The 25,369-nt window shown below is 49.2% G+C and overlaps 1 protein-coding gene across 1 annotated transcript in view; it reads left to right on the top strand.

Annotated features, from left to right (window-relative positions):
• The window catches only part of TRRAP (transformation/transcription domain associated protein), a 280,470-nt gene that overhangs the window by 101,263 nt on the left and 153,838 nt on the right, over positions 1–25,369 (top strand). Inside the window, 9 exon segments of the mRNA XM_060260958.1 lie at positions 241–422; positions 1,851–2,049; positions 4,061–4,189; positions 5,627–5,893; positions 7,495–7,701; positions 9,793–9,951; positions 10,082–10,216; positions 12,957–13,067; positions 15,672–15,818. Coding sequence (XP_060116941.1) covers positions 241–422; positions 1,851–2,049; positions 4,061–4,189; positions 5,627–5,893; positions 7,495–7,701; positions 9,793–9,951; positions 10,082–10,216; positions 12,957–13,067; positions 15,672–15,818 — 1,536 coding nt within the window.

The raw sequence follows: 25,369 nt of genomic DNA, 5'->3' as shown, positions 1-25,369 counted from the left end.
AGCCGGCAACCTGAACCTAGCTTCTGCCGGGGTCGAACTCAGGTCGTGAGCAGAGCTTAGGACTGCAGTACTGTAGCTTTACCGTTCTCTGCCGCGGGGCTATCGTACCTTAGAGACCAATACGATTTTTGAGGTATGAGCTTTTGAGAGTCAAAACTCCTTTTGTCGCATGCAAATTGGGACGGAGACTATTTAAGAATTTCGCACGTAAGACTTATTCCTTTTTGTTTCTTTGGACAGATCATCAGCATCATTGTTAAGAACGACGAGAGCTGGCTGGCAAACCAGCATTCCTTAGTGAGCCAGCTGAGGCGAGTGTGGGTCAGCGAAGCTTTCCAGGAAAGGCACCGGAAGGAGAACATGGCGGCTACCAACTGGAAAGAACCCAAGCTGTTGGCTTACTGTTTGTTGAACTACTGCAAGTATGTCAGCCTGTGAATCTACTCTTAACGCCAGTTTGGGGTAGTGGTTAAGTGTGTGGACTCTTATCTGGGAGAACCGGGTTTGATTCCCCACTCCTCCACTTGCACCTTCTGGAGTGGCCTTTGGTTAATCATAGCTATCGCAGGAGTTGTCCTTGAAAGGGCAGCTGCTGTGAGAGCTCTCTCGGCCCCACCCGCCTCACAGGGTGTCTGTTGTGGGGGGAGAAGATATAGGAGATTGTAAGCCGCTCTGAGTCTCTGATTCAGAGAGAAGGGCTGGGTATAAATCTGCAGTCTTCTTCCTCTTCTTCTCAGCCCCACCCACCTCACAGGGTGTCTTCTTTTCCTTAGCAGGGGGGAAAAGATGACCAAAGGGAGACTTGGCAGATGTTTATAAAATTATGCACAGGGAGAACTTTTTCTTGATGTCTCATAATTTGAGGGAACCCAAACAGAGTTGATGGGCAACAGATTCAAGATGGACAAAAGGAAGCCCTCCTTTAATTGGCGAGGGATTAAACTGTGGAAATTCACTGCCTGTGGACGTAGTAATAGACTGGAGGCATAGATGGATTTAAAAGGGGATTAGATAAGTTCATGGAGGAGTGTCCCTCTGAGGCTGCTACCCATCGTGACTAAAGGGGACCTCCACATCCAGACGCAGTAGATTCCTGAATACCAATGCCAGGAGGCAACATTAGGGGAAGGCCTCAGCCTCTTATAATTGTTATGTTTCAGGGCAACTGGTTGGCCACTGTGTGAAACACTAACTAATGGACCCTCACTGGTCTGATCCAGCAGGGCTTTTCTGATGTACTTACCAGGGGAAGGCCTCGGCCTTTGTAAGCCCTGTTGTTGATACTCTGGAGTGGCTGGCCATTGTGTGAGATGGGACACTGGATTAGATGGACCACTGCTCTGATCCAGAAGGACTCATGTTGTGTTCTTCTCAAATGAAGGCCTTTGTGAGCTCCTGTCATTAAAGTGGTGAGCTATTCCATAAATTAATGTGCTCTGGGGTCATCTTTCCTGAGCTAAGATAAAAATGTGTGAGTTGGAGCCTAAAAATCTGAGAGCTAGCTCACGCTAACTCAGCTTAGAGGGAACGCTGGGCTTCAGATACCCCCAGATCGATTCTCCGTTATAGCCTATGGGCACTCTGTAGGGTAGAATAGAGGCCAAAAAATTCAACCGTCTCAAACATTTCCTGAATCCCAATACCAGACTGATACTGGGATTTGAGAATATCTAAAAATACCTATATTTATTGGGTTCAATATACCTGAACCTGAAAAATACCAGGTTCTTTGTATGTACACACTTAAACATAACCACTGAAAATTTGGGTACATCAGCCTTGCATTTAATGTGCCTACTGTTTTCTAGGCACTTCATAGTTCTCGGTTTGTTTGTTTTCCCTCCCCCCAGGAGAAATTACGGGGACATAGAACTGCTCTTCCAGCTTCTTCGAGCCTTCACCGGCCGTTTCCTCTGCAATATGACTTTCCTGAAGGAGTACATGGAGGAAGAGATTCCTAAAAACTACACCATTGCACAGAAGCGGGCACTGTTCTTCCGCTTCGTCGACTTCAGCGATCCCAACTTCGGAGACGAGCTCAAAGCCAAGGTACGGCTTAATCCGACAAGGGAGAAAATGGAGGTGGCATTTAGCTTTCATTTCTTCGGACCGCGGAAACTTCTTGGCTGTAAAATGTCAGCCAGTAATTGCCGAGGCCACTTGTCTGGAAACGCCATGCCTAAAAAGGAGCAGTCACCGGTGAAAGTCAGCATTGTATCGAACAGTGTTGGAATGTGCCTCGTCAGCACGTGCCGCTTTGAATGAATGAAAGCAGTGCCGCGAATAGGCCTTGAGATTCTCAGAACCCTGGAGACGTCAGCTTCTCGATAAAGCAATTTGCACGCGAAACGTGGCATATCAGCTGGCAATCATTTATTTATTTTATTTTATCAGATTTATATCCCGCCCTCCCCTAAACGGGCTCAGGGCGGCTAACGACAGTTAAAAACCACATAGAATACTAAAAAACAATATACAATAAAATCAATTCTACACATTTTAACCATAAAATCCAAGAAGAAGATGAAGATATTGGATTTATATCCTGCCCTCCACTCTGAAGAGTCTCAGAGCGGCTCACAATCTCCTTTACCTTCCCCCCCCCCCCCCCACAACAGGCACCCTGTGAGGTAGATGAAGATATTGGATTTATATCCCGCCCTCCACTCTGAAGAGTCTCAGAGCAGCTCACAATCTCCTTTCCCTTCCTCCGCCACAACAGACACCCTGTGAGGTGGGTGGGGCTGGAGAGGGCTCTCCCAGAAGCTGCCCTTTCAAGGACAGAGTCTCAGAGTGGCCTACAATCTCCTTTCCCTTCCTCCCCCACAACAGACACCCTGTGAGGTGGGTGGGGCTGGAGAGGGCTCTCACAGCAGCTGCCCTTTCAAGGACAGAGTCTCAGAGCGGCCTACAATCTCCTTCATCTCCCTCCCCCACAACATACACCCTGTGAGGTGGGTGGGGCTGGAGAGGGCTCTCACAGCAGCTGCCCTTTCAAGGACAGAGTCTCACAGTGGCTCACAATCTCCTTTACCTTCCTCCCCCACAACAGACACCCTGTGAGGTGGGTGGGGCTGGAGAGGGCTCTCACAGTAGCTGCCTTTTCAAGGACAACCTCTGCCAGAGCTATGGCTGACCCAACCACTACTTAACCACTACACCAAACTGGCTCTCCAAGATGCATGTTGGTGTTTCTCAATATCTATATTTGTCCAGTGGGACTGTTACTGCTTTGGGACATTTGCTACCTCCCCTTAACTATTGAAGGCAAGCTTAAATAGTTCGGTCTTACAGGCCCGGCGGAACTGTGGCAGGTTGTAGAAGAAGAGCATTTTCAGGACCGACTTACACTTGAGGAGACTCTATCTTATTTATACTTTGAACATTGGATGCAATGTACAGAAGCAAAGTTTGGTGTAGTGGTTTGTTGTAGTTTGGTGTAGTGATTAAGTTTGCGGACTCTTATCTGGGAAAACTGGGTTTGATTCCCCACTCCTCCACTTGCACCTGCTGGAATGGCCTTGGGTCAGCCATAGCTCTGGCAGAGGTTGTCCTTGAAAGGGCAGCTGCTGTGAGAGTCCTCTCAGCCCCACCCACCTCACAGGGTGTCTGTTGCGGGGGAGGAAGATAAAGAAGACTCTTTTGAGATTTGGATATAAATCCAATATCATCATCTTCTTAAAAAAGCATTGCTCAGCACACCTTTTTGAGGACTGCTGCGGTCCTTCAATTATTTGGACACTTATACTAATTATTGGGTATTGCTAGATCTTTTGCTAGTTGTTCATGATATATGTTTATTGAGACAATAGAAGAGTTTTTGGTACATATTGTTTTATCAGTGGATTGATATTGCACAGCTGTTTTTCTGTTCTGTTCATCGGAGAATATTGGCATACCTGTTTCACCTGCAACCCACTCTGAAAATTCAGGCAGAACTGAATTTTTGGAGTGGATCCATAATTGTTCTTTGGCCAATAGTCACGTTCACTTTTGTAAATTGGGCTAGGGTTACAGCAGCACATTCTTAGCCTTCCTTTTCTTTTTTTCTACCGGGCAGGTTTTACAGCACATCCTCAACCCCGCTTTCTTGTATAGCTTTGAAAAGGGGGAAGGGGAGCAACTCCTGGGGCCCCCCAACCCGGAAGGGGACAACCCCGAAAGCATCACCAGCGTGTTCATCACCAAGGTACGTTTTGATTGATGCTGTATTTCTTGTCATTTGATTGTATACTTTGGGATTCCCCCACTTTTTTTGTTAGCCAAATAGCCAAAATATGTTAGCCAAATAGCCAAAATATGGAGCAGAGGTCCATCAGTGCCTATTAGCCACAGTGTGTGTGTATGTATAAAATTTTTTGCCACTGTGTGACACAGAGTGTTGGACTGGATGGGCCATTGGCCTGATCCAACATGGCTTTTCTTATGTTCTTATGTGACACAGAGTATTGGACTGGATGGGCCATTGGCCTGATCCAACATGGCTTCTCTTATGTGACACAGTGTTGGACTGGATGGGCCACTGGCCTGATCCAACATGGCTTCTCTTATGTGACACAGAGTGTTGGACTGGATGGGCCACTGGCCTGATCCAACATGGCTTCTCTTATGTGACACAGTGTTGGACTGGATGGGCCACTGGCCTGATCCAACATGGCTTCTCTTATGTTCTTCTGTGACACAGAGTGTTGGACTGGATGGGCCATTGGCCTGATCCAACATGGCTTCTCTTATGTTCTTATGAGACCATGGATCCCATGGAAATTGTAGTGCAAAATGGCTGCTGGAGGAGGTGGAGCCAGCCACACGAATGGCAGCTTCGGTGAAGATTATTTATTTCTTTGTTTTAGAAAAACAGCAAGGGTACAGAAAAGAAAAGCGGGAAGAAGGAAAAAAATGCAGCTATTACATTTGTCAAAGATAATCATGTAGTGTTTATTTATTTATTACGTTAAGCTTATATCCTGCCCTCTCGCGAGCGGACTCAGGGCGGCTCACAACATCACATTACTTCCATTAAAAACCAATAAAACCAATAAAACATAATTACATATTTAAGTTATTTGAGACATTACATGGTGCTGTATTAATATAGTATAGTGGTTCTGAAAGTTCGATGGTGACCATCGGTACTCTGCATGGAGCTCTTTATGATGTCCAGTGGCAGCTCTCTCTCGGTTAAATGTCGAAGGCCTGTCGGAACAATTCGGTCTTACAGGCCCTGCAGAATGTAGACAAATCCCGCAGGGCCCTTATGGCCTCCGGGAGAGCGTTCCAGAGTTCTGGCGCTGCCACCGAGAAGGCCCTGGCTCGTGTCGTACGCAACCTGGCTTCTTTTGGTCCAGGGATGGACAATAGATTTTTCGTCCCTGAACGCAGTGCTCTCTGGGGAATATACGGATATATACATAATATATAGAACAGATAATAATTTCCCTTTCATTTCCTTCGTTACAGTTTTTAAGATATTATCTATAAAGTACAATAATACTTATTTCTGTTGGGGTACGATCGTAATCATAAAGTAAGTGCTAAGTTTCCGACTTCATAACTAATTTATTTTAACTACGCTGGTTTAATCTTTACTGTCTATTCAACGTAACACATTTGTTCTGTGTGGGGCTAGGTTCTCGATCCAGAGAAGCAAGCGGACATGCTGGACTCGCTCCGGATTTACCTCCTGCAGTTCGCCACGCTGCTGGTGGAGCACGCCCCGCACCACATTCACGACAACAACAAGAACCGGAACAGCAAGCTGCGGCGTCTCATGACCTTCGCCTGGCCGTGCCTCCTCTCCAAGGCCTGCGTGGATCCGGCCTGCAAATACAGCGGGCATTTGATCCTGGCGCACATCATTGCAAAGTTTGCCATTCACAAGAAGATTGTTTTGCAGGTATTTGGTCTGCGTCTACTGAACCTTTTACTGAAAGCCTTCTCTGGAGTCGCTGATCGGGAGGCCAGAGTGGCACTTCCGGAGGCTAAACAAATACAACACCCTGCTGTAAGCATCTCATTTAAGAAGACTGAGGCTCTATTCTCGAGTAGATCCTGTTGGGTTAAATGTAAAAATAAATGTAAAAAAAACATACATTTGCCTTGGAAGCACAAGAGCTTTTTCACAGTGTTCCCAACTCGACACATTTCCTGGTTAACAGAAAATGCAGTTCAAATAAATCACAGAGAGGATCTAACTCCAATGGTAACAAAAGGGTCCAGAGGAAGGTGATGAAGATGGTGAGGGGTCTGGAGACCAAGTCCTATGAAGAAAGGTTGAAGGAGTTGGGAATGTTTAGCCTGGAGAGGAGGCGGCTGAGAGGTGACAGGATCACCATATTCAAGTACTTGAAAGGCTGTCATCTAGAGGATGATGTGGAATTGTTTTCTGTGGCCCCAGAAGGTAGAACCTGAACCAGTGGGTTGAAATTAAATCAAAAGAGTTTCTGGCTCAACATTAGGAAGAACTTCCTGACAGTTAGAGCGATTCCTCAGTGGAACAAGTTTCCTCAGGAGGTGGTGGGCTCTCCTTCCTTGGAGGTTTTTAAACAGAGGCTAGATGGCCATCTGACAGCAATGAGGATCCTGTGAATTTAGGGGGAGGTGTTTGTGAGTTTAGAGCGGTTCCTCAATGGAACAGGCTTCCTCGGGAGGTGGTGGGCTCTCCTTCCTTGGAGGTTTTTCAACAGAGGCTAGAGGGCCATCTGACAGGAATGAGGATTCTGTGAATTTAGGGGGAGGTGTTTGTGAGTTTAGAGCAGTTCCTCAGTGGAACAGGCTTCCTCGGGAGGTGGTGGGCTCTCCTTCTTTGGAGGTTTTTCAACAGAGGCTAAATAGCCATCTGACAGCAATGAAGATCCTGTGAATTTAGGGGGAGGTGTTTGTGAGTTTAGAGCGGTTCCTCAGTGGAACAGGCTTCCTCGGGAGGTGGTGGGCTCTCCTTCTTTGGAGGTTTTTCAACAGAGGCTAGATGGCCATCTGACAGCGATGAAGATCATATGAATTTAGGGGGAGGTGTTTGTGAGGTTCCTTCATCGTGCAGGGGGTTGGACTAGATGACCCTGGAGGTCCCTTCGAACTCTGTGATTCTATGAAAAGAAAAAGATTTTGCATACAAAAACAGAAGCACATCCTAACATGACACCTTTATGTAGGTCCCTTTAACTTATTGTGAGCAGATGACCTTCAAAAAGGTTAATGTGCTGCATCTCCAAGCCTGGGTAAGAGGCCCTAGCTACGTAAGATGAAAGCAGAATGCAAGCAAGGGCCAAAGAGGCTCAGCACCTAAGGGCGGAGCCAACTACCAGGTGTACCTGAGGTGGCTCTGGAGGTCCCTTCCGACTCTATGATTAGGTTGAATTTTTGTTCAGGCGAGCAGAGAAGGCCAGAGAGAAACCTGCAGGCTGCTCAAGTGTTACGGCAAGTCATGGGATCAGTTTCTTCTCCTGTGAAGGACTTCCCTTTTTTAGCTCAATTCCTTGACTGTGCTTTGTTTTTCAGGTGTTTCACAGCCTCCTGAAGGCCCACGCCATGGAAGCCCGTGCCATCGTTCGGCAAGCGATGGCGATCCTGACGCCAGCGGTGCCCGCCCGCATGGAGGATGGCCACCAGATGCTCACTCACTGGACCAGGAAGATAATCGTGGAAGAGGGTCACACTGTTCCTCAGCTGGTCCACATTTTGCATTTGATTGTCCAGCATTTCAAGGTATGTGTTTCAGGGCAGTGAGGGTTTATTTCCAGGATGTAAAGAGCAAGTGAGGGTCAGTGATCCTTAAATGGGTAGCAGAGGGTCCTTAAATGGTAGCAGAGCTAGCTGCTGAATTCCTAGCCAGGATAGGGTTTGAGTGAAGTCTAAATGCAAGTGGGTGATTGTCGTACCTTTTCCAGATGAGCGTGTACCAATATTGGTTTATTTAGGGCATTTGCAGTCCATCTTTCTTGCATCTTAGAAAGAGAAGGAAGAAAGCAGTTCAGGCTGCAGAATACCAGACTTCTTTTTGCATAACTGCCAGCTACAGTTCAAACCATTCGGGCTAGACTGGATAAAAGGAAGTACTTCTTCACCCAATGGGTGATTAACACAGGGAATTCACTGCCACAGGAGGTGGTGGCAGCTACAAGCATAGACAGCTTTAAGAGGGGATTGGATTAACAGAGGTCCATCAGTGGCTATTAGTCACAGGGTATTGATGGAACTCTCTATTTGGGGCAAGTGATGCTCTGTATTCTTGTTGCTTGGGGGGGAAAGCAGTGGGATAGCTTCTAGCGTCCTGGCCCCACTGATGGACCTCCTGATGGCGCCTGGGTTTTTTTGGCCACAGAGTGTTGGACTGGATGGGCCATTGGCCTGATCTAACATGGCTTCTCTTATGTTCTTATTTTATTATTCAAAGGCAACTTTTTATGTGATACCTAATGCGTAAAACATGATCACTTGGGGCAGATTCCTGGGCAGGCCCACTGAACTGAACCAGATTCTTAGATCCTGGATTTCTTTCTTTCTGGTTTGAACTCATTTGCAGCACATGATTTGAAGGTGTCCTCAGGCACAGGTCAAATTGATGGCATCAAAGAGAAAGCTGCTACTAAACACGGATGCATGTCAGAAACGCGGAGGGGAATCAGGAATTCCTTCTTTGTTTGGCAGTGCTGTTCAGTCTTCCTGATCTTTCAGCCTGCGCTGCTTGTACATTAATGCAACCTTGGGCTCTTCCTGAGCATTTAAAGAGCCTGGTTCCCGAAGAGCATCATGTAGCACTCTTTAAATAAAATACCAGGCTAACCTGGGCTTTTCCCCAAACGGTGTTGGTGCATAGCTGTGCACAGCACGAAACATTTCAAATAGGAGTCTCTGAGAGATTTGTCAAAATAAAGAGCACAAATCAGAATTGTAACAGTCTGTTTCAGCACAGGGCACTTCAGTAAGGTGATTTGTGTTGGCTTTTTTTTTTTTTTAAATATGGATTGTCAGAGCATCGGGGCATATCGTTTGCTCGTGTTTAGGACAAGAATGGTTTTGTTGGTCCTGATCCAATGCAGTGTCCCTAAGTGTTGGAAGTTATTTGGGGTCAGCAGTGTGAATGAGATTGTTCTGGTTGATTTGGCCTTTCGGAGTGCCCCCCCCACCCCCCGCCTCCTGTGCCTGGACTCCTTTGACTGTTACTTACCTTAAGTGAGAATGAGAAACTGAAGAGGAAAGCTTTCTGTACTCCAATGTCCAGAGGCACTTAAAATGCTGTCCTGAAAACCAGGGAACTTGCATTCCCTTTCATTGTAATGTTATAGCTGTATTTGGTTTCTTATGCATAATAAGCATGGCAAGACTTAGCATAGTTTGAATTCGTTTGTTGTGGAAGCGCAGTTTCTTTTCCCCCCCCAAAAATTCACTTTTAAAAAATACAGCCATGGATTCCTCTCATCTCTCTTATGAGAGGGAAGGATTTCCCTTGCAGTTATCTTTGTAGTGAAATCAATGTGGCCATGTTCTAACTTCCACACTCGCAGCTGTCTTATGTTACACACCATGGGGTAGTGCTTTAGCAGAGGAAGGTAGGAAGGTTTGGGAGAGCAGTGCTGGCCTCTGAGCCTCTACAAAGCGAACTTTGCAGAGCCTCCTTTCCCGCCCCCCTCCCTTTCAATTTTGGGTCCCAGTCCACAGGCTGGGAAACACGGCTTCTCCGCAACAACGGATCTTTTAACAGACTTCATAAACCAAAATTACGGTGATGCTGCTAAATGCCTCACTCAACGCATCAGTAACTTTTTTTGGGGAAAAAATATATATATCCTTCCACAGGTTTATTTTCCGGTGAGGCACCATTTAGTCCAGCACATGGTGAGTGCCATGCAGAGGCTGGGCTTCACCCCCAGCGTGACCATTGAGCAAAGGAAACTGGCTGTCGACCTGGCGGAAGTGGTGATCAAGTGGGAACTGCAACGCATCAAAGACCAGCAGGTACGAAGTGTGGCCCGCCGTGTGACGTTCTCAACATTTCTCCATGAAATCTGGATTAAATCCTGTTCCCTTGGACCCTTTTTTTCGTTTGTTCGCCTGTGTGCATATTGACGTGTGCTCTGTTTTCCAGCCGGATTCGGACATGGATCAGAGCGCGGGCGGGGAAGGAGCAAGTTCGTCCTCCTCTGTCGTCAAGAGGGGCCTGTCTGTTGATTCCGGCCAAGAGGTGAAGCGGTTCAGAACTACTACAGGAGCAATGAGTGCGGTGAGAATGTTTGGCTTTTGGACATGGAGAGCCAGTTTGGTGTTGGGGTTAAGGGTGCGGACTCTTACCTGGGAGAACAGGGTTTGATTCCCCACTCCTCCACTTGCACCTGCTGGAATGGCCTTGGGTCAGCCAGAGCTCTCTTATCTGGGAGAACCGGGTTTGATTCCCCACTCCTCCACTTGCAGCTGCTGGAATGGCCTTGGGTCAGCCAGAGCTCTCTTATCTGGGAGAACCGGGTTTGATTCCCCACTCCTCCACTTGCAGCTGCTGGAATGGCCTTGGGTCAGCCAGAGCTCTCTTATCTGGGAGAACCGGGTTTGATTCCCCACTCCTCCACTTGCAGCTGCTGGAATGGCCTTGGGTCAGCCAGAGCTCTCTTATCTGGGAGAACCGGGTTTGATTCCCCACTCCTCCACTTGCAGCTGCTGGAATGGCCTTGGGTCAGCCAGAGCTCTCTTATCTGGGAGAACCGGGTTTGATTCCCCACTCCTCCACTTGCAGCTGCTAGAATGGCCTTGGGTCAGCCAGAGCTCTCTTATCTGGGAGAACCGGGTTTGATTCCCCACTCCTCCACTTGCAGCTGCTCGAATGGCCTTGGGTCAGCCATAGCTCTCTTATCTGGGAGAACCAGATTTGATTCCCCACTCCTCCACTTGCAGCTGCTAGAATGGCCTTGGGTCAGCCAGAGCTCTCTTATCTGGGAGAACCGGGTTTGATTCCCCACTCCTCCACTTGCAGCTGCTGGAATGGCCTTGGGTCAGCCAGAGCTCTCTTATACGGGAGAACCGGGTTTGATTCCCCACTCCTCCACTTGCAGCTGCTAGAATGGCCTTGGGTCAGCCAGAGCTCTCTTATCTGGGAGAACCGGGTTTGATTCCCCACTCCTCCACTTGCAGCTGCTGGAATGGCCTTGGGTCAGCCAGAGCTCTCTTATCTGGGAGAACCGGGTTTGATTCCCCACTCCTCCACTTGCAGCTGCTAGAATGGCCTTGGGTCAGCCAGAGCTCTCTTATCTGGGAGAACCGGGTTTGATTCCCCACTCCTCCACTTGCAGCTGCTCGAATGGCCTTGGGTCAGCCATAGCTCTCTTATCTGAGAGAACCAGATTTGATTCCCCACTCCTCCACTTGCAGCTGCTAGAATGGCCTTGGGTCAGCCAGAGCTCTCTTACCTGGGAGAACCGGGTTTGATTCCCCACTCCTCCACTTGCACCTGCTGGAATGGCCTTGGGTCAGCCAGAGCTCTCTTATCTGGGAGAACCGGGTTTGATTCCCCACTCCTCCACTTGCAGCTGCTGGAATGGCCTTGGGTCAGCCAGAGCTCTCTTATCTGGGAGAACCGGGTTTGATTCCCCACTCCTCCACTTGCAGCTGCTGGAATGGCCTTGGGTCAGCCAGAGCTCTCTTATCTGGGAGAACCGGGTTTGATTCCCCACTCCTCCACTTGCAGCTGCTGGAATGGCCTTGGGTCAGCCAGAGCTCTCTTATCTGGGAGAACCGGGTTTGATTCCCCACTCCTCCACTTGCAGCTGCTGGAATGGCCTTGGGTCAGCCAGAGCTCTCTTATCTGGGAGAACCGGGTTTGATTCCCCACTCCTCCACTTGCAGCTGCTAGAATGGCCTTGGGTCAGCCAGAGCTCTCTTATCTGGGAGAACCGGGTTTGATTCCCCACTCCTCCACTTGCAGCTGCTAGAATGGCCTTGGGTCAGCCAGAGCTCTCTTATCTGGGAGAACCGGGTTTGATTCCCCACTCCTCCACTTGCAGCTGCTCGAATGGCCTTGGGTCAGCCATAGCTCTCTTATCTGGGAGAACCAGATTTGATTCCCCACTCCTCCACTTGCAGCTGCTAGAATGGCCTTGGGTCAGCCAGAGCTCTCTTATACGAGAGAACCGGGTTTGATTCCCCACTCCTCCACTTGCAGCTGCTAGAATGGCCTTGGGTCAGCCAGAGTTCTCTTATCTGGGAGAACCGGGTTTGATTCCCCACTCCTCCACTTGCACCTGCTGGAATGGCCTTGGGTCAGCCAGAGCTCTCTTATCTGGGAGAACCGGGTTTGATTCCCCACTCCTCCACTTGCAGCTGCTAGAATGGCCTTGGGTCAGCCAGAGCTCTCTTATCTGGGAGAACCGGGTTTGATTCCCCACTCCTCCACTTGCAGCTGCTCGAATGGCCTTGGGTCAGCCATAGCTCTCTTATCTGGGAGAACCAGATTTGATTCCCCACTCCTCCACTTGCAGCTGCTAGAATGGCCTTGGGTCAGCCAGAGCTCTCTTATCTGGGAGAACTGGGTTTGATTCCCCACTCCTCCACTTGCAGCTGCTGGAATGGCCTTGGGTCAGCCAGAGCTCTCTTATCTGGGAGAACCGGGTTTGATTCCCCACTCCTCCACTTGCAGCTGCTGGAATGGCCTTGGGTCAGCCAGAGCTCTCTTATCTGGGAGAACCGGGTTTGATTCCCCACTCCTCCACTTGCACCTGCTGGATTGGCCTTGGGTCAGCCATAGCTCTCGCAGGAGTTGTCCTTGAAAGGGCAGCTGCTGTAAGAGCTCTCTCAGCCTCACCCAACTCACAGGGTGTCTGTTGTGGGGGAGGAAGATATAGGAGATTGTAACCACTCTGAGAGTCAGAGTACAGGAGGGGATATAAATCCAATATCATCTTCTTCAACAGCAAATCGTGTTAAGCGTTTCCTATTCGTAGCTAAAACTGACCTTTGTTATCCATTCCGTGCTTCAGGTGTTCGGACGCAGCCAGTCATTGCCGGGGGCCGACGCGCTCCTTTCGAAGCCCATTGACAAACAACACACAGATACGGTTGTCAACTTCCTCATTAGAATTGCTTGCCAGGTACTGTGTGCCTCTGGGACGAATGTGGTAAGGCTTCGTTAGTATCCAAAAGTCAACCTTTGCTGCCCCCACCGCAAAAGAGAGCTGTGATGTTTTAGATGGCCCCTGGGGTGCAGGAGAGAGGAAAAACTGAGGATAAGGACCAAAACCTCTCTTATCCTAGAGGATTTAAAAATAGTCTATGGGTGTGGTTAGGGGACATAGTTAGGAGTATTTGAGGTAGGGGCACGGTTGTGGGCGTTAGAGGTAGGGGCATGGTTGCATGCATTAGAGGTAGGGGCACGGTACCATGTGTTGGAGGTAGGGGCATGGTTGCATGCATTAGAGGTAGGGGCACGGTTCCATGTGTTAGAGGTAGGGCACAGTTGTGGGCATTAGAGGTAGGGGCATGATTGCATGCGTTAGAGGTAGGGGCACGGTTCCATGTGTTAGAGGTAGGGCACAGTTGTGGGCATTAGAGGTAGGGGCATGATTGCATGCGTTAGAGGTAGGGCACGGTTCCATGTGTTAGAGGTAGGGCACGGTTGTGGACATTAGAGGTAGGGGCATGACTGCATGCGTTAGAGGTAGGGGCACGGTTCCATGTGTTAGAGGTAGGGCACGGTTGTGGGCGTTAGAGGTAGGGGCATGACTGCATGCGTTAGAGGTAGGGGCACGGTTCCATGTGTTAGAGGTAGGGCACGGTTGTGGGCGTTAGAGGTAGGGGCATGATTGCATGCGTTAGAGGTAGGGGCACGGTTCCATGTGTTAGAGGTAGGGCACAGTTGTGGGCATTAGAGGTAGGGGCATGATTGCATGCGTTAGAGGTAGGGCACGGTTCCATGTGTTAGAGGTAGGGGCACGGTTGTGGGCGTTAGAGGTAGGGGCATGATTGCATGAGTTAGAGGTAGGGGCACGGTTCCATGTGTTAGAGGTAGGGCACGGTTGTGGGCGTTAGAGGTAGGGGCATGATTGCATGCGTTAGAGGTAGGGGCACGGTTCCATGTGTTAGAGGTAGGGCACAGTTGTGGGCGTTAGAGGTAGGGGCATGATTGCATGCGTTAGAGGTAGGGCACGGTTCCATGTGTTAGAGGTAGGGGCACGGTTGTGGGCGTTAGAGGTAGGGGCATGATTGCATGAGTTAGAGGTAGGGGCACGGTTCCATGTGTTAGAGGTAGGGGCACGGTTGTGGGCGTTAGAGGTAGGGGCATGATTGCATGAGTTAGAGGTAGGGGCACGGTTCCATGTGTTAGAGGTAGGGGCACGGTTGTGGGCGTTAGAGGTAGGGGCATGACTGCATGCGTTAGAGGTAGGGGCACGGTTCCATGTGTTAGAGGTAGGGGCACGGTTGTGGGCGTTAGAGGTAGGGGCATGATTGCATGTGTTAGAGGTAGGGGCACGGTTCCATGTGTTAGAGGTAGGAGCACGGTTGTGGGCATTAGAGGTAGGGTCGTGGTTGCATGTGTTAGAGGCAAGGACATGCTTGCTTGTGTTAAAGGTAGGGGCAGGGTTGTGGATGTTGGAGGTAGGAGCGTGACTGCATGTGTTAGAGGTAGGGTGTGGTTGTGAGCATTAGAGGTAGCGGCATGACTGCATGCGTTAGAGGTAGGGGCACGGTTCCATGTGTTAAAGGTAGGGGCACGGTTGTGGACATTAGAGGTAGGGGCATGATTGCATGCATTAGAGGTAGGGGCACGGTTCCATGTGTTAGAGGTAGGGGCACGGTTGTGGGCGTTAGAGGTAGGGGCATGATTGCATGCGTTAGAGGTAGGGGCACGGTTCCATGTGTTAGAGGTAGGAGCACGGTTGTGGGCGTTAGAGGTAGGGTCGTGGTTGCATGTGTTAGAGGCAAGGACATGCTTGCTTGTGTTAGAGGTAGGGACAGGGTTGTGGATGTTGGAGGTAGGAGCGTGACTGCATGTGTTAGAGGTAGGGTGTGGTTGCATGTGTTGGAGGTAGGAGCACAGTTCCATGGGTTAGAGGTAGGGGCATGGTTGCGTGTGTTAGAGGTAGAGGTTTGGCTGCATGATTTTGGGTGTTAGAAGTAGGGCCATAGTTATGAGCAGTTGCCTGCCAGCGGGAGACCATAGGAGAGGCTAAGACTAAGAGCTCAGAAATGGTTAGGCTGGGGAATGCAATGGGAGGAATGTTTACAGGGAAGGAGTGTTGATTGGGAAGATGGGCTTTGGGTCCATGCAGGACTCGTGTGGTGGGAGAGGAATGGCTAGTGTGTACTGGGAGTGTATGTTAAGAGGATAAATACTTGCCAGGGAATGCACAGCTTTAAGAATTTGGGCATGACTGCTATTAAAATTTCCCCAAGAGATGCTATGAGATGATCTTAGGGACAGGGCTGTTTTCTTACTTCCAGGCTTCTTGAATCACTCCCATCGAGAACTAGCTCTTCTTCTTTCTCAGGGACCTGCCTCTCTTGCCTTGCTTTTTCCCATTGCATGCTTTAACCGAACTGCCTTTAATTGCTTTCTCTGAGCCCTTTTCACAGAAGGCAGAACGAACTTTCTTATTTGCCCGGGGAGGTACGGCAGCCTTAAAATATTAACAACTTCTGAAAGATTGCGGTGATAAAACGTTTGCCGCTCGGTAATTATTCCGGTTAATTGCTAGGTAAATGACAACTCCAACACGGCCGGCTCTCCTGGAGAACTGCTCTCCCGCCGCTGCGTTAACCTTCTGAAGACAGCTTTACGGCCGGATATGTGGCCGAAGTCGGAACTCAAACTGCAGTGGTTTGATAAGCTTCTGATGACCGTGGTAAGTGATGTTGCAGCTCTCGAGCACGCTTAAGCATCAGTAAGGTACAATATAATTAAATGCTTAATAAACGATCCCGGATGCCCCAGGAGTTGTCATCTTCACATCAGAAGGTGTTTGGTTCAATGCCAAAATATGAACAACCTTGGGTTTTGTGTGTGTGTGTGTGTGCCAAAGCTCTCAGCATGGCATCAACTGCAGAGAACTTGGGGTTTTCACGTTAACCTCTTTTAATTGGCAATTTAACGCAGTGTCATGACTTGGCAACTGCTCGGCTAACGGAAATTGATTTAGAGTCTCGAATAATTACGCTCGTCCTTGTTCTTGACATCAGGATTAGATTTTTTTTTTTTAAAAAGTCAGCTGCTGAGAATTGGAAATGAATGCTCGTCGCTCGTTTTGTCCTGAAGGGTAGATCGTGTTAACGTTTTTGGAGCTCGCAGAAGACGGTGCGACGAGGCCAGCGAGGGGTCCCGGATTCTGTCCCGGCATGGGGCACTTGGCTATGTGGTTGGCCTGATTTTTTTTTTACCCCAGAATAATTCTAAGAAGCATAGAGCTGACTTCTCATGAGTCAGGCTCTTGTTCTGTCAAGGTCTGTATTCTCTACTGTGACTAGAAGCAGTTCTTCAGAGTCTCAGGCAGAGTTCTTTCACATCACCTACTACCTCATTCTTTTAACTGGAAGATGCCGGGGATCGAACCGGGGACCTCCTGCATGCTGAGCAGATGCTCTGTTGTTGAGTGGGTGGCCCCTCTCTAGCAGAGCTGGGACTAGAGCTGTGAACCCAAGCCACGGCTGGAGCTGTGTGCTTCTGTGCTCTGTGGTGACCTGCCAAGTCTGCAGGCAGGAGTGTCCCCTGGGCTGCAAAACGTTGCTGGCCAGACGTCTTCAGCCTGATTTATTTATTTATTTCATTGGATCTATATCCCGCCCATTCCACAAGGACTCGAGACGGCTCATTTAAAAAGTAGATGAAATCTGTAAAGTTGGAAGGGCAGATGGAACTCCAGAGCACAGGCAGCCAAATCGCAGCTTGGGAGCTACATGCAGCTCACTCAACACGTATTGGGAAGAACACATTAGGAAGAACGTCCTGACCGTTAGAGGGGTTCCTCAGTGGAACAGGCTTCCTCAGAAGGTGGTGGGCTCTCCTTCCCTGGAGGTTTTTAAACAGAGGCTAGATGGCCCTCTGACAGCAATGAAGATCCTGTGAATTTAGGGAGAGGGATTTGTGAGTTTAGAGCGGTTCCTCAGTGGAACAGGCTTCCTCGGGAGGTGGTGGGCTCTCCTTCCTTGGAGGTTTTTAAACAGAGGCTAGATGGCCCTCTGACAGCAATGAAGATCCTGTGAATTTAGGGGGAGGGGTTTGTGAGTTTCCTGCATTGTGCAGGGGGTTGATGACCCTGGAGGTCCCTTCCAACTCTATGATTCTATGAGCTGGGGATGTTTAGCCTGGAGAGGAGGCGGCTGAGAGGTGATACGATCACCATCTTCAAGTACTTGAAGGGCTATCATCTAGAGGATGGTGTGGAATTGTTTTCTGTGGCCCCAGAAGGTAGGACTAGAACCAATGGGTTGAAATTAAATCAAAAGAGTTTCCAGCTCAACATCAGGAAGAACTTCCTGACCGTTAGAGCGATTCCTCAGTGGAACAGGCTTCCTCAGGAGGTGGTGGGTGGGCTCTCCTTCCTAGGAGGTTTCTAAACAGAGGCTAGATGGCCATCTGACAGCAATGAAGATCCTGTGAATTTAGGGGGAGGGGTTTGTGAGTTCAGAGTGGTTCCTCGATGGAACAAGCTTCCTCGGGAGGTGGTGGGCTCTCCTTCCTTGGAGGTTTTTAAACAGAGGCTAGATGGCCACCTGGTGGTCCTTTCCAACTCTATGATTCTATTGTGCAGCTCCCAGACATTGAGAAGGAACTTAATGCTGGCTTAGTCTCAAGTAAGCATACTTAGCATTGGAACCTCAGTCAGCCCCTTAGCACTGACCCACAGGTAGGCGACTCTTTCCTCCATGTATGAAGCGGGGAAGCAGGAAATAGGCAAGCTTGCAAGCCCTTCGCTTCCACCACAGAGGTCATCCGGCGACCTAGAGCAGGGAAAGAGCACGCAAGAGCCGAGGGAGCCACTGGAAAGAGGGGTGGATTTGAACAGGGTGTTCCATCTTGTGTTTTATCTTGGAAAACGGGGTGAGGCTTTGGACACGAAGACCTCTTCCATAGGACAGACAATCACCGATCTTGACAGATTGTCTGCTTCTGTAAGAAGCAGCTTCCTGCGCATTCGTGGTGAAAATGCAGAGCACCCTACAGTCATCTGTACAGCACACTGGAATTTAGAGCAGGGGGAAACAAAAGACTTCAGCATGAGACTAGAGCTGTCCAAAAAGGATTTGTGAATGGTGTGCAATTCTGGACTTTCTAGGCTGCTGGTGCTTCCTGGTCTCAAGGGATCTCTGGGACTTTTTTCTCTCTCTGCTTGCTTGGTTTCCTTCCCGCCTCGGGTCCTGTTTTCCTCTGACTGGCTTGCTCCTGATCCCAGGGGTGGAAGGCCCTGGGGAGGGGGTAGGGTGCTGTTATCCCAGCAGAGTAGACAGGAACTGCTGTTTCCATGTAGATGGAATGGCTCTCCATGCCCGAAAGGCAGATTTTGTGGGATATCCAGTCACTTGAACATGCAGCAAATTGTTTCTGCTGATTCCCTCAGAAGCAGGGGACCTCAGAATAACAGCTCCTTGGGGGGAGGGTCACCTTTGGCCTCCACGCCCCACTTGTATAGGTCTCCCCAGGGTGTCTGGTTGACCACCTTGGGGAAACAGGATGCCGGGACAAGATGGTTGATTCATTCCGGTCCAGCAGAGTTCGTCTTACTTGTTTGCATTTTCTTCCTTTCCTTTATTTGCTAGCAATAGTCTTAAGCTCAACATAACAAACAGGACGTTGACTAAAACTGCAAACAAAGACAAATTCACAGGAAAAAAAAATTCCACAACAGTTTAAAACAGCGTTTCCCATCTGCAGGGTCACAACCCAGCACCGGGCCACGCAAGTCTCAATGCTGGGTCACCAGGGCAGCCCGACTGCCCCTCCCCTCTTGTGCTCCAGCCCTGCCCCCCCTCCTTATCTATATTCGGCACCGCAATGTGGCGTTGCACTCCAGCCCCTGCGCCCCACATTGCCAACTGCAGCGCTCTCTGAGCGTCCTCCAGGCAGAGACTGCACGCTGGCCAGAAGTTCTCCCCCACCCGGACCACAGGGAAAAAACTGGGCCATGGGGGGGGGGGGGAGTTTGGGAAACCCTGGTTTAAAAACTCAAGTTAAAATTTTAAAAATTGCATAGCATTGCCCCGCGGGATCTTTCCACTTTCCGCAGGGCCTGTAAGACCGAACTGTTCCGACAGGCCTTTGATATCTAGCCGGGAGAGAGCTGCCGCCTGACATCATATAGAGTACTAGGTGATGACCGTCAGAAAAGAAGAACTCGCCTATATTGTAGTGACACAGCACCACGAAACGTTTTTAAAATCTTAAATTGCAATTAAGTTTTATTGGTTTTTACTGGTTTTAACTTGTGAATGTTGTCAGCTGCCCTGAGTCCACATGTGGAGAGGGCGGGATAGAAATTTAAAGTAATAAATAATAATAAATTCATAAAATCCCTTAGAACTCAAAAAATTTCTTATAAATGTATATTGCGTAATATTGATGAGGACGGTTTCAGGAACGTTTTTAAGGAAAGCACTATTGACAGGTATTTTGCCACCGAGCGGGTTATTTCAGGGTCCATATCGGTCAATAATAGGGTTATCAAAGATTTCAGGTTTTCACGGCTGGCATCATCATTAGGGTTTGTAGAATTTTTCGGGCTCAGGTGCTGTGTTCTACTGGAGAAAGTTTTCCTTCCAGACGAGCTGAGAACGAAACGTCTGGAAGAAAAACTTTCTCCAGTAGAACACGGCACTTGAGCCCGAAAGATTCTACAAACCCTAATAATAGGGTTATCACCCAAGGCTCCATTGGAAGTTGATACCTTTGGAGAACGGGGGGTAATCCATAAGGATCCAGGATTGTTTCACTGATGGCAGAATAATATAAGACGGTCTGATGTCTCTATTAAACCTGCTGCACTCACATAACCGATCAGAGTATGGAATTTTAGCAAACTGTCCACTCAGCTCTGCCATTGGGAAAGCATTAAGTCTCGCAAGCGTAAAAACGTCTCGCAAGCGTAAAAACGTATCTGCGTCTAGCGATTGCAAGAAAACTCATATAGGCAGGAAGTTTCTTGGAAGGCACAATTCCAAGTGCAAAATTAGAGAACACCTGCCTTGCCCGAGTTGGAGTGGTAATTCGATCGATATTTGTCACCCTCTGTCTAGCCAGATTTAGTGCATCTTGATAAGTTATATTATTAAGCACTAGGGGAGAAAGACCAATCAGTTCCAGCCTCTTGTCCACATATCTCGCCCATGTACTGTTATGATTATCCTCTTTTAAAAGGTAAAGGAGACTCCCACAGGCATGTTTGCATTTTCTTTAATATTTCTAAACCATCCTCCCCCCCCCCCCCTTCAGTTCTCATTGCAAAGATACCGATTTTTGTAGCAAGTAAAGCCACCTGTATTTGTGTCTGGACAACAGGCTATACCATGCCACCTTCCTTGCCCTAACCAATGGCATTATGCCGATAAACACTGGCGTGGATCCTACCCCTATTCTATCAAAGTCTATTTCTGGATTCATTCATTTATTAAAATATTTAGACTCTCCCTGTCTGCTTGACTCAGCTTTGAAGTCTTTGAGAGCAACTTTGGTGTAGTAGTTAAGTGCACGGACTCTTATCTGGGAGAACCAGGTTTGATTCCCCACGCCTCCACTTGCAGCTGCTGGAATGGCCTTGGGTCAGCCAGAGCTCTCTTATCTGGGAGAACCGGGTTTGATTCCCCACTCCTCCACTTGCACCTGCTGGAATGGCCCTGGGTCAGCCAGAGCTCTCTTATCTGGGAGAACCGGGTTGGATTCCCCCCTCCTCCACTTGAAGCTGCTGGAATGGCCTTGGGTCAGCCAGAGCTCTCTTATCTGGGAGAACCGGGTTTGATTCCCCCCTCCTCCACTTGCAGCTGCTGGAATGGCCTTGGGTCAGCCAGAGCTCTCTTATCTGGGAGAACCGGGTTTGATTCCCCACTCCTCCACTTGCAGCTGCTGGAATGGCCTTGGGTCAGCCATAGCTCTCTTATCTGGGAGAACCAGGTTTGATTCCCCACTCCTCCACTTGCATCTGCTGGAATGGCCTTGGGTCAGCCAGAGCTCTCTTATCTGGGAGAACCAGGTTTGATTCCCCACGCCTCCACTTGCAGCTGCTGGAATGGCCTCGGGTCAGCCATAGCTCTTGTAGAGTTGTCCTTGAAAGGGCAGCTTCTGGGAGAGCTCTCTCAGCCCCACCTACCCCACAGAGGGTGTCTGTTGTGGGGGAGGAAGATAAAGGAGATTGTGACTGCTCTGAGACTCTGAGATTCAGAGTATAGGGCGGGATATAAATCCAATATCATCTTCTTCCTCCCATCCAAAAACCTTCCCTCCCACTTAAGTGGCTCTCCTGTTGTTTCATTTCTGACTGAAATAATAAAATTGATGTAGAAATGATAGCCAGTTTCTGTACAAAATTGGCATAAAAGACAGAAACAAAACGGAGAGCGTAGCAAAGAAAACGGGACCAAAACCACAGGCCAGACGATGCCGCAACACACGTTAGATGCATCGAGGGGAAATTCAGCAGCATCTGGATGCGGAGTCACAAAATGTAGAGTTTAGTTCCTACTCCCAGTTCCAAGACCCTCTGCAGAGTTTGCAGAGCTATCCAAGAGTGTCTGGCAAAACAGCGGGAACGGGTAGGGGCTGTGGCTCAGCGGCAGAGCATCTGCCACAATTCATCCTTTGGCAACAAATGCTGAACCGCATCCCCTGGAAAAAAAATCACTTCTCTGCTTTACCAGCTGAGCTGATGGTTAACCCAATGGTTGTCATGTTCTTTTCCTCTCCCCCCCCCCCCCCGCTTCAGTTTCTGCCTTTGCTCCTCCCCACCCCCATGTTTTCTGCTTTTATGTATCACCCTGGAATTGCTCCATAATTCCAACGAGAAAGCACCCCTATTAAAATTCCGTGCCTGGCAGTGAGATCAAGCAGAATTACTTAGCGAGTGACTTGCGCTCGCGCTGTCTTCTGGCTCGCAATTGAAATGATACTAGGCTGCGTTGCAGGAATTATCTTTGGCCTCCCGTCCCCAGCGCTGAATAATTGAATGCAAATCTATTATTCTGGCGCTTGTCGAGAAGCCCCGGAGCTGTGCGGCAAAAGAAACAGCAGGCTCCGGGAGAGCCGAACAAGACGGCGCGCTCCTGCTTCATTGAAAAGGAGGGCTCTCCCCCTGCCCCTTCCCCGAATGATTTTATACAGAGACGTGGGAGCGGAGGTGTACAAATGTCAAAACTCAAAACAGGAACATACAGCGAGGGTATCTCATGAGCTTCGTTCGGAGCTGTTAGGGTCTTTGGGTTCAGAATCAACGTAGAAAAGAATCGTAATGTCTGACTTCTGCAAATGCGTGCATAGAAATCGCATTAGGTGTTGCTTTGTTGACTTGAGTCACAGCCAGCAGTCCCCAACAACTCTGGCTGTGGACACCGTGGCTCCCGCCAACACTTTTCCTGGCTCCCACCAAGTGTTTTTTTTAGAAAGTGGGTGGGGTCAGGTGGAGCTCAACAGAAGTCTAGTGTCCAGATCACTTGAAGTGATGGTTTCACTTTACTCTGCTCTGGTAAGACGTCACCTGGAGTATTGTGTTCCATTTTGGGCACCACATTTTAAGAAGGATATAGACAAGCTGGGTCCAGAGGAGGGCGGCGAAGATGGTGAGGGGTCTGGAGACCAAGTCCTATGAGGAAAGGTTGAAGAAGCTTTAGGCTGGAGAGGAGGCAGCTGAGAGGTGATATGATCACCATCTTCAAGTACTTGAAGGGCTGTCATCTAGAGGAGGGTGGCCCCAGAAGGTAGGACCAGAACCAACGGGTTGAAATTAAATCAAAAGAGTTTCCAGCTCAACATTAGGATGAACTTCCTGACCATTAGAGTGGTTCCTCAGTGGAACGGGCTTCCTCGGGAAGTGGTGGGTGGGCTCTCCTTCCTTGGAGGTTTTTAAACAGAGGCTAGATGGCCATCTGACAGCGATGAAGATCCTGTGAATTTAGGGGGAGGTGTTTGTGAGTTTAGAGCGGTTCCTCAGTGGAACAGGCTTCCTCGAGAGGTGGAGGGCTCTCCTCCCTTGGAGGTTTTTAAACAGAGGCTAAATGGCCATCTGACAGCAATGAAGATCCTGTGAATTTAGGGGGAGGTGTTTGTGAGTTTCCTGCATTGTGCAGGGGGTTGGACCAGATGGCCCTAGAGGTTCCTTCCATGATTCTATGATTAGGAAGAACTTCCTGACCGTTAGAGCGGTTCCTCAGTGGAACAGGCTTCCTCGAGAGGTGGTGGGCTCTCCTTCCTTGGAGGTTTTTAAACAGAGGCTAGATGGCCATCTGACAGCAATGAAGATCCTGTGAATTGAGGGGGAGGTTGTGAGTTTCTTGCATTGTGCAGGGGGTTGGACTAGATGACCCTGGAGGTCCCTTCCAACTCTATGATTCTTGCCCAGGAATGTTTCTTATTAGATTTTTCCTTTTTTTGCCATCTGGGCATGGAGCAGGGGTCACTGGATGTTTGTGTGTTTTGGGGGGGGGGGAGTGCAGGGGGTTGGATTAGGTGTCCCTGGAGGTCCCTCCCAACTCTGTGATTCTAGCCATTTGATTTTTTCTATTGCATTTTTTTGAAGTCCTGGTGACCTTTGGAGACTGACCCCCACTGGGGGCCTGGAGGATATTCAGAGAGGTGGCTGAATAGAGCCTGCCCCTGTCCTCCCGACTGCTGGGATTCCAAAGGAGTCTCCCGTGCAAGTACTTCCCAGAGTCGACCCTGCTCAGCTTCCGAGATCTGACTAGATCGGGCTTGCCTGGGCAATCCAGGGTAGGGCAGCCAACGGAGATTTGATCGGCTGGGCAGGTTTCCAGAAATGTTACTTTGGTAGGAGCGCCCCCCCCCCCCACCACCACCACAGCACAAGGATCTTCACCGTGTGACTGAAGGTGAGCTGCAGCAGGTATTTTTGCAGCTGTTTCCGCTTCCTGCGGCTGCCATTTTGTGACTGCGTCCACCACACTGTCAGCATTCCAGAGGTGCCCGCAGGCTCAAAAAGGTTGGGGACTCCTGCTCTCGTGGTGGATTGCAGCATACGAAGCAATGTGGTCACATAGCCCAAGGATCGTTTCAGAGGGCAGCTGTGTTGATCGGCAACAGAAGAACCGGATTCCAGTCCTCGAAGCACCATGGGATTTTTTGGGACTGCGAGCTTTCGGGAGTCAAAGCTCTCGTCATCAGATACATAGAAGATGAAGAAGAAGAAGATATTGGATTTATATCCCGCCCTCCACTCTGAAGAGTCTCAGAGCGGCTCACAATCTCCTTTATCTTCCTCCCCCACAACAGACACCCTGTGAAGTAGGTGGGGCTGGAGAGGGCTCTCACAGCAGCTGCCCTTTCAAGGACACCCTCTGCCAGAGCTATGGCTGACCCAAGGCCATTCCAGCAGGTGTAAGTGGAGGAGTGGGGAATCAAACCCGGTTCTCCCAGATAAGAGTCCGCACACTTAACCACTACACCAAACTGGCTTATTAGCATGATAGCTAATAAGCAGGGCACTTATAGAATGATAGAGTTGAAAGGGACCTCCAGGGTCATCTAGTCTAACCCCTTCACGAATACCTTCCCCATGCACATTCATCCCCAGGGAGCCCAGCTCCATGCCCGGAAGATGGCAGCAACCTCCAGGATCCCTTGCCAAGCGGGCCTGGAGAAAAATTGCAGACTGACCCTGAAGTGTCAATCAAGCATCTCCCTGGCATGAATGCAATCCTTCCCACCGTCCTTTTCATGGTCTGCCTAATTTGCTGAACCAGCATTGCTGTCAGACAGCTATCGAGCCACTTGGCTAATGGGCGTAAGAAACCATGGGGGAGGAAAGCAACAGACCCGGTGTGTCGAAAAATGTAGAGAATGCACCGAATAGGAACACAGTGCCATAACAGGGGTGTATTATATACCATAGATGGATAATAAGTGCAGTAAACAGTGGTACAGCCTTCAGCCCTGTGCTGTTTAGAAAAAACCAATTAATAGTCCTCTTTTACTTTGATAAAATTGCCCTCCTGGGTCGTTTTGTTAGGTGAAATTCCTCACTTCCCCAGGCAGGCCATCCCACAGGCTGGGAGCTGCAACAGAGAACGCATGGTGGTGGTGGGGGAGGGATCTGTCAATCTTACCGATTTGCAGGAGGACTCTTTTATATGGCAGCGTTCAAGTTAAAGTTGCTTTCTTTCCACCTCTCCCTCACCCCATTTATTTTCCCTCCCTCCCTCATCTGCTATTCATGTCTTGCAGCTCTCAAACATCTTACATTTATTC

This window comes from Heteronotia binoei, chromosome 20 (genome assembly GCF_032191835.1).
Source record: "Heteronotia binoei isolate CCM8104 ecotype False Entrance Well chromosome 20, APGP_CSIRO_Hbin_v1, whole genome shotgun sequence".
Classification (NCBI taxonomy): domain Eukaryota; kingdom Metazoa; phylum Chordata; class Lepidosauria; order Squamata; family Gekkonidae; genus Heteronotia; species Heteronotia binoei.
Note: the sequence above shows the minus strand (reverse complement) of the source record. Positions and strands in the feature narration are given on the sequence as shown.